Below are 13,859 nucleotides of genomic sequence, written 5' to 3'. Positions count from 1 at the left end.
TTTTTAGATGTATCTTAACCATTTATTCCATAATTGTTAATCTACAGGAAAGGAAAGTGTCTAACTTATTAGATACAGTCATTTTTCTCTAACCCCTAGACCTCCATAGAACTATTAGGACTTTGAGAAATTTATGAGACAATGGAAAATTTACCCATTCTTCTTGGTATTCTAGGCCTCAAGGATTGATTTTTTTTTTTTTTAACGTGGTTTTTAAAATTTTATTTTTATTTTTTTGTGTGCGTGTAGTATAGAAGTTTGGGGGCAATTCATATTAACCTCAAGGTGGTGTAGAAGACAATTGAGGTTTAAAAGGAAGATTAAAGGCATGCTGTCAGTGTCTGGCAATAATCTTCTATCCTGGCAATGGAAATAGCCATTTTAATAACTTCTTTGACCTACTGTAATGGCAATTCTTTCAGGGTTTCTTTTGAGCTGTCAATATTATTTAACTTTAATTTTAATCAGAGTGAATTATATGACATTAATATGAAACAAAACGAAAGTTCGGCATAAAAGTCATGGACATTAATTTTAAAGTTATTGATTTATAACTTATTTGAACAACTTCATTAACATTTTTCTTTAATACTAATGTTAATAGGGATTTAATGTGCAAACTTACTCCCCAAAGATTATTCCCAAAGCTCATGATAATTGGGTTATATTCACTGATAAGTTTTGAGAATTGGTTAAGGTACTAAACTAGAAGAATGCTGGATGACTATTGTTATATTATGCTTTCATATAATTTAACCAATATTTATTAAGTACCAACTATATGTTAGCTACTATACTAGGGGCCTGCTCTTACTCATTTTTTAAATTTTTCTTTTTTTTATCTCCAGGGGAAAATTAAACCGTATGTTAATGGTATACCTCCTACATATTCTAGAGAAGATTTAAAACCATGGGAAAAATCACCAATTCTTAATGTATCTGCTCCACAGACCATTCCAAGTAACAGAATTGATACTACAAGCTCTTTAAGTTGGGTTGCTGGGTCTTTCAGGTAGGATTTTTGTTTTGTTGTGTGCCTATTTGAGAAATATTCATTTTAGTCCAGTGGAAATTTTAATGAAGCACATTTTACAAGTATTAATGCAAATTTCTAATACACAGAAAATTACCTATATGCATACAAATTAGTAGCCAGCTAAAATAAGCACTTTTTTCCCCAGAATTTAGTTCCCTTTGTACTGTCATTTGTGGAAACTGGCAAATACTACATGACACAGAGATATCTATATCTAGATGTATTGATTTAATAGCTGTTTTTTTGATAGTCTTCCTGAATGGGAGTTTTAACTAATATATACTATTTTGTCATTTGTAGGCTTACTTTATCTTTTTTTTTTTTTTAGCACATTAAAGGGTATTTAAGTTCTCACAAAATGTATTGTTTTTCAGAGGACATTCATTTAATATTTTTCAGAGGACATTAATTTAATATTACACTGTGCTTTGACTTGCCTATATTAAATCCATGTTTTTCTTTTGTTTGGAAAAGTCAATTTTTTAAATTGGAGTAGATATAATTAGAATGCAGTATTCTTTTGAAGTGTTTATTGAGTTGTGCTTCATTTTTATATTATCTACTATGGTTTATCATAGGCTAAAACTGTTAATTGACTCACAATTATATATTATATAATTATATATATATGACTCACAATTATTTATATTTATGTAATTATTTTGAAATGTACTGTATTTTACAAAGTTGGAAGACCAGAACTAGACTGTTTTATTAAATATGTTTTAAGACTAATTCGCTTGGGGTAATGTCAACAAAATAGATTGGCTGTTTCTAAAGGTTGTAGAATTTTTTTTTCTCATTATAGTATTAACTCCCTCAGCTGGGTTTCTAATATTATTGAGCACTCCCAAGCTTCACTGTTAAATTTTTTGCTGTTAACATTAGACAGTAGTAAGACTTTTGTTAAAAATAGAATATAATTTGCAAAAAAAAAAAGAATATAATTTACAAGTTCTGTTCATCTTAAAGGATAAGAATTTATGCATAACTTTGATTACTTCTGTGTGAGTTGGATAAGAATCAATCACTCTTGCTTGGCTTTTTTTTTTTTTTTTTTTTTTTTGAGTTTCAGTTAGATTTCAGATGCATTTTAGTTGTTTTATGTATACATAAAAGTAGCTTTCATTCAGAGTATCCTTTTAGAATTTGGCCATAGCTGACAAACCTAATCATCTTATTATCAATCTTATTTATAGTTTACAGTTTCAGTGAAGTTTGGGGGTTGGACTTTATGGATCAAGAACTGTGTTGTAAAGTACCTTTTATATGTATTTTAGTCCTATCAGCCCTCCTGTCATGGATCTCAGAACCATCATGCAGATTGAAGAAAGTAGACAAAAATGTGGAGCTACACCAAAGACAAATTTGGGGTTGGTTAAAAAAATCATAAAAAAGGAAAGACTGTGTTGTTTCATAGTTCTGTTCTAAAGAATTGGAAAGGCCTACTGGACTTTTTTTGTTTTTTTATATTTGATATTTAACTCACATTATAATCTCTTTCCTAGGCATTCTTAACATTTCTTAAATATATGCTAAAGATTGAGTTGGATTGATAGTCCAGCTCTTGTGGAATATGGTGTTGATTGTCAAAAATAGGCCTCTAAAATGATCATTGTAGATATTTTTGATGCAAGTGTAATATATTAGTAGGAAGGCTCATTTGTAGCTATTATTTGATTATTGATAGTGTAAATTGTTAATGTCTCTGTTGAATCTTGTGGCCATTTTGATCCAATAATAGTAAAATCATATCAGATAAACAGAAAGCAATATAATTACCTATAACCTTCATTAAGTAGAAATTAATGCTAATTCATTTAATTTCTAGCAAAGTGATTTCTCATGGAGTTAAACTTTCTCAGAAGCAACGAAAAATGATTGCAATGACTACCAAAGAAAACAGTTCAGGAATGAATAGCATGGAAACAGCTTCACCTGCTCCTTCAAAAACTCCAAAACCAGCGAATGCATGGTATGCTTTAAATTCTATTAAAATAAACAGAGATCTGCGCATTAGCTTGCAAGGTAGTGCTTGGCTTCTCAGTCTCCCTCCCATCTTTTCAAATATGTCATTCCTTTCTTTGCTTTTAAGTTAAAAATTAGACCTTGTATAGTAATTTTTTGTTTTGATATTTACATCATGGTTTCCAAAATTTTTTGTACATAGATACAATTTCTTCTTAGTATTCTTTCTTTATTTTTTGTATTTGAGAAAGAGCAAGAGAGAGAGCAGGAGCTGGGGGGAGGAGCACAGGGAGAGGGATAAGCAGGCTCTCCACTGAACAGGGAGCCTGATGTGAGGCTCATTCATACCAGAGCCAAAGGTAGATACTTAACCTACTGAACCACCCAGGCGCCCAACTTCTTAGTATTCTAATTAGTGTGTATAGCTAAAGTAATTTAAGGAAGCAGTCTTATTTTTTTCGTTTGTTTTAAGAAACAATATATATCATAGAAAAATTAGATGAACACAATTTTTTTTTACCACCTTAATTTCTTTGTCCTTCTGGATACATCATGAATATCTTTATATTGTTATAATTACGGCTTTCATCATCACTTGTAAGCAGGGGTATTTACTTGCTCTAAGTTTACTCCATTAGAGTTTACCTGAAATGGCAGGATTAATAGGAATAATCTCCAAAAAGGTAAGCTAGCAATTTGAGGTATATAATATAGGTTGTACCTCCTGCTTCCCTTCCAGCCTCCCTTTTCTTTGTAGTTTATATCATTAAAAACTAAAAAGGAATTCTAGAGGAAAAATATATGGATAGTGTGAAGGGCAAGAGATTCATTGAACTCCCATTTCCTCATAAGGACTGAAGAGGGTCTTGGAGTCTACCCTTTGTTGGAGGGAATCCTTTCTTTGCTTCTTTTATTTATTATTTATTATTATTACTATTATCTTTTTTTTTTTTTTTTTTTTTGAGAGAGAGAGAGAGAAAGTGAATGGGGTGGGGAAGCGGGGAAGGGCAGAAGAAGAAAGAGAATCTTAAGCTACAGGCTCAGTGCAGAGCTGTACACGGGGCTCAGTCTCATGACCCTGAAATCATGACCTAAGCTGAAATCAAAGGTTGGGTGGGTAACCCACTGAGCCACCCAGGTGCCCCCCCTTCATTGCTTCTAATGCCACATTTTCCTACTTATAAGATAATAGTTTTCCTAATTCAAATGTAAGTTACTTTGAAAAGCGTGGCAGCTCATTTTGGGTGCTACCAAATGGACTAAATCAATGTCTGTCAGAGCTACTTGTAGATCTAAAGCATGATCACAGAAAAGAAGGTAAACTAAGAGGTGGGAAAACCCAAGTAAAGAGAAAAATTTGAGAGAATTAGTTTAGTAGAATGTTTTAATTCATCAGTATTTTTTGCATACTTCTATATATGAGAAAATATATGGTAGACTGATTTGGTCATTGCCTCTGTAGAGTTTGTGGGAACACTGAATTGTGTTTTCCCTAAAGTATGGAAGAGTCCCCAAAAGTTCTTGGATCAGTTCTCAGGACACTAACTATACTGCAGTCTGAGAGAATGAACTATGCACATGAGGAAGCTTTGGGCTTAGTAATATAGTTTTAACCATGCTATTAATCAGTTTCATTATTTAAAAACAAAAAGTAGAAGAAGATCCTAGGGAAGATGGTTGATTAGGAGGACTAGAAGAAAAACTAGCTGGTAAGCTCTTGGATATCAGTCTGAGCAATATTTTTTGAAGATTTATTTGAGAAAGAATGTGTGTGCACAAGTCAGGGGAGGCACAAAGGGACAGGGAGAGAATATTAAGCAGACTCTGCTGTGCTGAGCAGAGAGCCTGACATGGGGCTCAATCTTATGACCCTGAGGTCATGACCTGAGCTGAAACCAAGAGTCGATGCTCAGCCAACTGAGCCACCCAGGCACCCCTGAGTAACATATTTTTTTGAATTGTCTCCTCTGACAAGGACATCAAAAGCAAAAATAAACAAATGAGACTACATTAAACCAATAAGCCTTTGCGGAGTAAAGAAAACCAACAAAACGAAAAGGCAACCTACTAACTGGGAAAAGATATTTGCAAATGATGTGATTGATAAGGATTTAATATCCAAATTATATAAAGAACTCCTATAACTCAATATCAAAACAAAAAAACCCAACCAAATTTTAAAAAATGGTCTGAGGACCTGAATATACATTTTTCCAAAGACGACCTAGAGATAGCCAACAGATACCTGAAGAGATGTTCAACTAGTCATCTAAGAAATGCAAATCAAAACCACAATGAGCTATCACCATACACCTGTCAGAATAGCTGTTGTCAAAAAGACAATAATAACAAGTGCTGGTGAGGCTATAGAGGAAAAGGAACTTGTTGCTGGAATGAAAATGGTACAGCCATTATGAAAAACGGTATGGAGGCTTCTCACAAAATTAGAAATAGAGCTACCATATGATCCTGCAATTCCACTTCTGGTATTTATATGAAGAAAATGAAACACTAATTTGAAAAGATAAATATAGAATCCTGTGTTCATTGCAGCGTTATTTATAATAGCCAGGTTATGGATACAACTAAGTACCATTGATGGATGAAAGGGTAAAGATGTGGTATATATACATAAAGTGGAGTAGGAGCCATTAAAAAGAATGAGGTCTTAAAAAAAAAAAAAAAGTAAAAGAATGAAAATTTGCCGTTTGTGTAAGATTAATGGATCTAGAAGGTATTATGCTAGGTGAAATAAGAAAGAGAAAGACAGATACTATATAATTTCCCTTATATGTAGAATCTAAAAAACAAATGAACAAAACAGAAACAGACTCATACATACAAAGAACAATCTGGTGGTTACCAGCTGGGATAAGGTGAAGAGGATTAAACAGTCAAAATAACACACTTCTGGTCATAAAATAAGACACGTAGATACAATGTGTAGCATAGGGAATATAGTTAATAATGCGTAACTACTTTGGTGAGAGATGGTGGATTTATGGTGGGTGATCACAATGTGTATAAATATTGAAACACTATGTTGACTACCTGAAATTAATTAATGTATGTCAGCTATACTTTAATAAAATTAAAAAATATACACCAATCAATAGCAGTTTTATGGATCTTAGGATACCAAATAAACTTAATTTTATTCTGAATTATCAAAGTGAGTTATAAAATTAATCATTTATGTTCTTATGACTTAAGACTATTTTTGGTATCTGAAGTTTCTTTTAAAGTTCATTTCTGCTAAATTCTTCTGAATATATAAACTTCTTTCATTTGTACTCATTAAACAGTGGGCTGAGGTAACTTGATAACATATATGTGTGTAAGTTATATGTGCCAGTATGTACATAAAAATAATTATATATGGGTGTCTGGGTGGCTTAGTCAGTTGAGTGTCTGCCCAGGTCATGATCTTGGAGTCCTGAGATCTGAGCCCTGCATTGGGTTCCCTGCTCAGTGGAGAGCCTGCTTTTTCCCTCTGCCTGCTGCTCCCCCAGCTTGTGCTCTCTGTCTCTCATGTTCCATCTCAAATAAATAAAACTTTAAAAAAAAATTGTATATATATAAAATAAGGATATAAAATATATATATATGTATATATATATTTTGGTTATGGACATTTTATAAGTTAATGGCACACATAGGGCATAAATACATGTAATATATGCTTGAAGAAATTAAAAAATAGAATAGGTTTGCTTTCCTGCAAATATCCCATGTAAATGTTAGTCTAAAGAAAGTTGGTAGAATTTAAACTTTACTATACTGTGAATAAATTATAAAATTAAAATTAGCATTTTAATGTGATTTACAAGTAGTGTATATATAGAGTATATTCAATACTGTAGTGATAAAAGTTTTTAAAGATATTTCTCAAAGGTGCATTTTCATCATCGTGAAGAATCCTCTGACACAATTTTATTTTTGTAGAACATGTTTTTATGCTGTATTTATCTTAATATTAAGGTTAAGATACAGTTCATTAGCAAATCACGAATTAGTCCTGTAAATCTGCTTCTGATTGTGGGAGGGATTTTCACCAGTTTGTTCACAGATTCACTCACCTAGTTTATATGTCTCATAATATATAGTTGTACTCCTGCTGTCTACAGTTAGGTGTGGTAATATGTATTAAAGATAACTGGTTCTTGCACTAGAATGAAGTTCTGATCAGCTGAACTTAAATCTAATGTGAAAACACCAAGTGTATATATAAGAGTTGGCCACTTTTCTTTATCACCTGTTTTACTTAGAGAAATAATACATTTCTTACCAGTTATCCTGAGTGAACAAATGCATAATCTTTGTGGCCTGGCTTGATGTATGAATATAAATTCTTCCAAATTCCATGTAGAGGTAACCCATAAATTATAAACTAATTCAATTATTTAACTTTTAGAGCTAAAAATTTTATTTATTAAAGCTAAAATTTCAGGGCTGCTTTAGCTGAGAAATAAAATCTCAATTTTTTATGTGGTTACAAATGTCTACAAATGCTTCTTCATAAAGCTACTGTGGTTGCTAAGATGGAAAATAGCCAGAGCCTGAGTTAAGAAAGCAAAATCATGGGAAATCAGACACTATTTCAAATTATGGCATGATCAGTAGAAAGAATAATAGAACTCATTTATAGAAATCTGGTAAGTCATTCTATAGATGATTGCATGATTAATGAACATTTGAGTTTAAGGTATTTTATAAGGACTGTTAACTTACATGTATTCCCAAGGAGATACTACCAGTAGCTTTTTAAAAAAAGTTTTGAAAGTTTTTTTAAAAAGTATGTATCATTTACCACATATAGGAGTCTCTAAATTACCCCTAGGATGAATCTGACAACTTGTGCTTTATAGATCATTGTGAAATTTCTGTATTTAGAAACATGAATACTTAGAGACATTGAGTGGATTCTCAGTCAAGAACATTGGCCAGCAGTGTTCCCAAATTGCTAATGTTATACTATGCACCATAGTTACCTAGTTTGCTAATAGAAACCTTTAGGTATGTGTGCTTTGGGAGGAAGAAGCACTTAAGGAAATGGGGAATGATTCTTCAGTATATGTGTTCAACTTTTTATGTTTTATGTATGTATGTGTTTATGGAAAAATTTCATGGTCAAGTCAGGTAAGTTCCTTTTGAAGAAATATTTTTAGCATGAATACCTAGGTAGGTCATGTTTCTCTGATGTGATTTAAGGTTTTACTTAGAGCAAATGACTTTTATATGTGGACACAGTATATACTGTGATTAACCTAGGGTTCTGGAGTGAGCCTTGTTTGAGTTTAAATATGGATCTGTTATTTGGTAGCAAAATAAACTTAGATCAGTTACTTAATCTTTCTTTGTCTTACTTACCTTATACTTAAATAGAGCTAAAAACAGTACCGATTTCACAGGGGTATTAAGAAGCTGAAACTGAGTTAAAGCAGGAAACATTTAGCCATTTATACTTTAATAAATTGTAACTTGATTTGTCATGTGGCCACACAATTAACTGATTTCCTTAACATGTATTAAGTTTTTGGCGAACTTTTCTTTTTTCTTAGAAAAATCTTACGTGAGATGTTTTGTAATGATCTAATCTTTACTGAGCAATTTGGTAGAAGTTTACTGAGAAATTTGGTAAAAAGTTACTGTTTTGAGGGCACCTAGGTGGCTCAGTGGGTTAAAGCCTCTGCTTTCAGCTCAGGTCATGGTCCTGGGATCAAGCCCCACATCAGGCATTCTGCTTAGAAGGGAGCCTGCTTCCCTCTCTCTATGCCTGCCTCTCTGCCTGCTTGTGATCTCTGTCAAATAAATAAAATTTAAAAGAAAAAAAAAAGTTACTGTTTTGTTACACAGGATGCTTAGCTCATATGATAACAAAACAAAGTGTGAATCATCAGTATCTTCTTACTATTTGTGTTATCTTTGGCACTTCATAAGAAGTGTTGCCTTGATTTATTACTGAAGGCAGTGGTAGACTAGATAAAGGAGGAGTTCTCTGATCATTAAGAACTGGATTTGGATCCCAATTCTGCCTTCTCTCTGGTGATCCCTGAACTTTAGTTTCACTCCTCTTTGAAACATAGGATATGATAAAAATACTTGTCTTTTAGGATTGTTACTGGAAGAATTAAATGACATGATGCATGTTAAAGTGTTTTGCAAATATGGTTTGGTAATTAGATCCGAGTTAGGTACAAATGAGCTATTCAGATAAAATACAGGACTTTAGAAGACCTTGGTCTTTTATGGGCTATCTCAAATAGTTTATGAACTTAATCTAGGTATGGGACTTTATAATTTCTTGCCAGTATGAATTTAACTTTTTTGGGAATTAATCCAGTGATCATTTGTGTCCACTTAGTAACATGACCACTTTGTTCTTTGAGTAAAGAAAATAGAAAAAAAAAATTAAAGTTAGGCATGGAAATTATTTACATTATTATTGCTTATAATTTTGACTCTAATGTTAAGGATTCTGAAAATGATGCTAAGGATATGATGTAGTTCTAGTGTATTAAATAGTAGCTAAGGGTTATCTTTTAAAAGTTATTTTTCTGAGACTTTAGAAGGAAAGAGATACTAAGCCTGTTATAACTGATTATATGTCTTCATGTCAGAACTTCCTTGTTCTCATTGTCTCCTTTTTCTTTTAGATCACAGTTTTGTTAAATGCTCTGAAAATCATTGATAGTAAGACTTAACATTGCATTTCTTTGTATCAGCTACTGGTTTAAGTATTTTTTTATAAATTAACAATTTGATCCTCATAACAGCCATTATGATGATGGAGATGGTATTAGTAACCTCATGTTATTGATGAGGAAACACAAAAGTTAACTTCCCAAGGTCAGAGCTAAAATTTGAACCCAGTCAGCCTAGCAACAGAGCTTATATGCCTAACTCTATTATCCTGCAAATTGTTTTTGCATTGATTGTAGAATACAACACTGATTGTTGAATTAAGCGATTGATATTATAAAAATCTGAGTAGCAAATCTTTGAAAGCTGAATTAGTCTGTATAGATTTTTTAATTTTTTGCCTGTTTTTTGGTATTATTCTAAAATATATTTCACTTTCAACTAATTATCAAAGTATTACATCTGTGTGGGTGTGATTCATTTTGTGTATTTAGATCAACCTAATTTTTATATCCTCTATTTTTTCAATATAAAATTAGGTTTTCATTTTTTTTTAAGATTCTATTTATTTATTTATTTGACAGACAGAGATCACAAGTAGGCAGAGAGGCAGACAGAGAAAGAGGGGGGGAAGCAGGCTCTCCCCTGAGCAGAGAGCCCGACACAGGGCTCGATCACAGGACCCTGAGATCATGACCCAAGCCGAAGGCAGAGGCTTAACCCACTGAGCCATCCAGGTGCCCCTAGGTTTGCATTTTAAGTAACTTTTTATTAAAACAATATATCCTTAGAAGTACAGTTATAATAAGTGTATAGGTTGAATTTTCACAAACTGAACACATCCTATGCAACCAGCACTCAAACCAAGAAGTAACATTACTAACATCTTCTGAGTCCCCTCCTGCCACCTTTCTACGTCTCCTCCCCCTGCACCAATCTACTATCTTTTTTATCATCCACTATCCTGACTTCTCTTTCCATAGATTTTTCTTTTAATGCATACCAATAGAATTATGTCTGGCTTCCTTTTGTTCAGCATATTTATGAAACTCATTCATATTTTGATGAGTACTAATTTCTACTGTGTAAATATACTGCAACTTACTCATTCAGCTTTTGTTTGCATTTGAGTATCTTTGTTATTTTACTATTAGGCTTAGTGTTGCTATAGATGTTCTAGTTCATGTCTTTGTTGAAGTACTTTTGTATTTCTGTTGGGTATATAACTAGGAATAACTGGATCATAAGATATGCATATATTCATTTTTAGTGGCTGTCACAGATCAGTCTCATCAATGGTGTATGAGCTGTACTTTCTCCACCTCTTTACCAAAACTTGGCATTTTTTAGCTTTATTTTAGTCATTTGGGAAGGAGTTCAGAATTATTTTTCTATTTTTTTTTTAAAGTAACTTTATCAAGGAATAATTTATATATGGTAAATGCATTATTAATTTTGTGTATAGGAGTTTTGACAAATGTATGATCTGTGTATTTACCACCCCAATGAAAATAAAAAGAAATATTTCCATCATTCTAGTACCTTTTCTCAGTCTCCACCTATGCCATCATTGATGAAATTTGTCACTATAACTTAGTTTTTGCCTGTTCTCAAACTTTACCTAAATGGCATATAAGTACAGTTATATTCTGTATTATGTCTGGCTTTCTGTCATTCAGTTTAAAGTTTTGGAGCTTCATCCATATTGTTGCATTTATCTGTAATTTCTTCCTCTTTTGTTGAGAAATACTGGGTTTCCAGTATATTTTTATGAAAAAAAGTTATTATTTATGTATAACTCATAATAGACATGTTTTTATTTCTCTTGGGTAAATACTTAGGAGTGGAATTGCTGGATCATATGTTAAGTGAATGTTAGACTTTATAAGAAAAGCACTAAACAGTGTTCCCAAATGGTCATGTTTTATATTCTGCCAGCAGTGAGTGATAATTCTTGTTGTTACATATCCTTTCCAATACTTGGTACCCTTAATCTTTTTCATTTTAGCTACTAATAGGTGTGGTTTATTTCACATTTCTCGAGGGCTTATTGGCTGTTTTAATATCTTTGGGATACATATTCAGATCTTTGCCTTTTGTTGGTCATATTATGGATCATAGGCCTTTTCTATAAGATTTTTCTACTTTTTCGGGGCACCTGGGTGGCTCAGTGGGTTAAAGCCTCTGCCTCCGGCTCGGGTCATGGTCCTAGTGTCCTGGGATCGAGCCCCACGTCGGGCTCTGTGCTCTGCAGGGAGCCTGCTTCCACCTCTCTCTATCTGTCTGCTTCTCTGCCTACTTGTGATCTCTGTCTGTCAAATAAATTAAAAAAAAAAAAAAAAGATTTTTCTACTTTTTCCTGTTAATGTATGTTTTATATTGATTTTTTTTAACTGTTACACCTACCTTGCATTCCTTGGAAAAAACCTCGCTTAGTCATTGTTTATTATCTTTTTAATAAATTGCTGAGCATTACCCTTATTCCAGGATGTTTTCTTCAGAAAGTTCTCTTTTATCCTGGCTGCCTCCTCCATTCCAGTGTCAATCACTCTCGTGATTTTTCTTCTTTGACCACAGATTAGTTTCAAATCTTATAGAACTTTATATAATGAGAGTGAAACATAATGTAATTTTTTCTGTCTGGCTTCTTTCATTCAGTATGTTTTTCAGTTTCATCTGGCTTGTGTATACCAAAGATTTATTCCTTTTTATTATTCAGTATCTTCCAAGGTATGAGTATACAATTTGTGTTTATTCCTGTTGAATAGTTTTTGGCAGTTATGAATAAAGCTGCTGTTAACATTCTTGTTTGGGCCTTTTTACAGGTACATATTTTAATTTCTCTGGATGAATAGTAGAGACAATTGTTGGATTATACAGAAGATGTATGTTTACTTATTAAGAAACTGCCAGACCTTTTCCCATAGGATTAGTACCATTTTATCTTCCCACCAGCAAGAGCATTGGTTATTTTATATTCTTACCAACATGTGGTATTGTCAGTTAATTTTACCCATTCTGGTGGGTGTGCAGCAGCCTCTCATTGTGGTTTTGTGTTTCCCTGATGAATAATGAGGACTGTTTGATGTGCTTATTGGTCATTAGCATATCCTTATTTGTGAAGTGCCTAGTCGAATTGTTTTTGCTTGCTTTTTGAAATTGCCTTGTCTTTTACTACTTATTTTTTAGTTTTGAGTTCTAGGAGTACTTAAAAAAAAAAAAAGACTTTATTTATTAGAGAGAGAGAGAATAAGCAGTGGGGAGAGGGATAAGCAGGCTCCCCACTGAGCTGGGAGTCCCATGCAAGGCTCAATCCCAGGACCCTGGGACCATGACCTGACCCAAAGGCAGATGCTTAACTGACTGAGCCACCCAGGCACCCCTCTAGGAGTTCTTTCTTTTTACAGTATGGATACAAGCCATTTGTCAACTATGTGTTTTGCAGATTTTTTTTTCTTTTTTCTTTCCCTTTTTTAAAAAAAAATATTTTATTTTCTATTTTCTTAATGTCTTGTGATCAGAAATTTTAATTTTGGTTAAGTCTGATTCACCATTTATTTGGTGTTTATTCCTGTATAAGTCCTAGAAACCTTTGCTTAACACCAAGTTATGAAGAGAGTGTTTTGTTTTCTTCTAGGATATTTAGTTTTTACATTAGGTCTGTGATCCACCTTGAATTAATTTTGGGATATGATGTGAGATAAAAGTAAAGGTTTTTTTCTTCTATCAATCATTCATTATAGATAAAATACTTTTACCACTGAATTGTTTTGGGAATTTAATTAAGAAATTGAAATGACTGTGTATATGAGGATCTATATTTGAGCTCACTATTGTTTTCCACTGATCTGTTTGTTAATCCTTATGTCTATATCCCTCTGTCTTGATTACTTTGACTTGTTCTGTCTTCTTCCAACTTTGTATTTCTTTAAGAATACTTTGGCTAATTTAGGTTTTTTATATTCCCATATAAATTTTAGAATCAACTTGTTAATTTCTACAATAAAAAAATGGTGGGATTAATTCAATATTTAAAATAGAGATAGGTCTATATATATTTTTATTTCATATTTTTGTTACCTTTGATAAATATTTTTTAAAAATATTTATTTATTTCAGAGAGAAAGTGCTTGAGCGGGAGGGGCAGAGAGAGAGGGGAAGCAGACTATACTAAGCACAGAGTTTGACCCCATAACTACAGAGATCATGCCCT

The 13,859-nt window shown here is 32.7% G+C and overlaps 1 protein-coding gene across 3 annotated transcripts in view; it reads left to right on the top strand.

Annotated features, from left to right (window-relative positions):
- Positions 1-13,859, top strand: part of LOC111147784 (inhibitor of Bruton tyrosine kinase) — a 77,346-nt gene that overhangs the window by 47,003 nt on the left and 16,484 nt on the right. For all 3 annotated transcript variants that reach the window (XM_022504014.1, XM_022504013.1, XM_022504012.1), the window contains exons 22-24: positions 849-1,012; positions 2,317-2,409; positions 2,868-3,011. In XM_022504014.1, the coding sequence (XP_022359722.1) occupies positions 849-1,012; positions 2,317-2,409; positions 2,868-3,011 (401 nt within the window). The remainder of the gene's footprint in view (positions 1-848; positions 1,013-2,316; positions 2,410-2,867; positions 3,012-13,859) is intronic.

The sequence above is a fragment of the Enhydra lutris genome, unplaced genomic scaffold (genome assembly GCF_002288905.1).
Source record: "Enhydra lutris kenyoni isolate GAN:26980312 unplaced genomic scaffold, ASM228890v2 scaffoldscaffold17, whole genome shotgun sequence".
Classification (NCBI taxonomy): domain Eukaryota; kingdom Metazoa; phylum Chordata; class Mammalia; order Carnivora; family Mustelidae; genus Enhydra; species Enhydra lutris.
The sequence above is the reverse complement of the archived record's forward strand: the minus strand, read 5'-3'. Positions and strand labels throughout refer to the sequence as shown.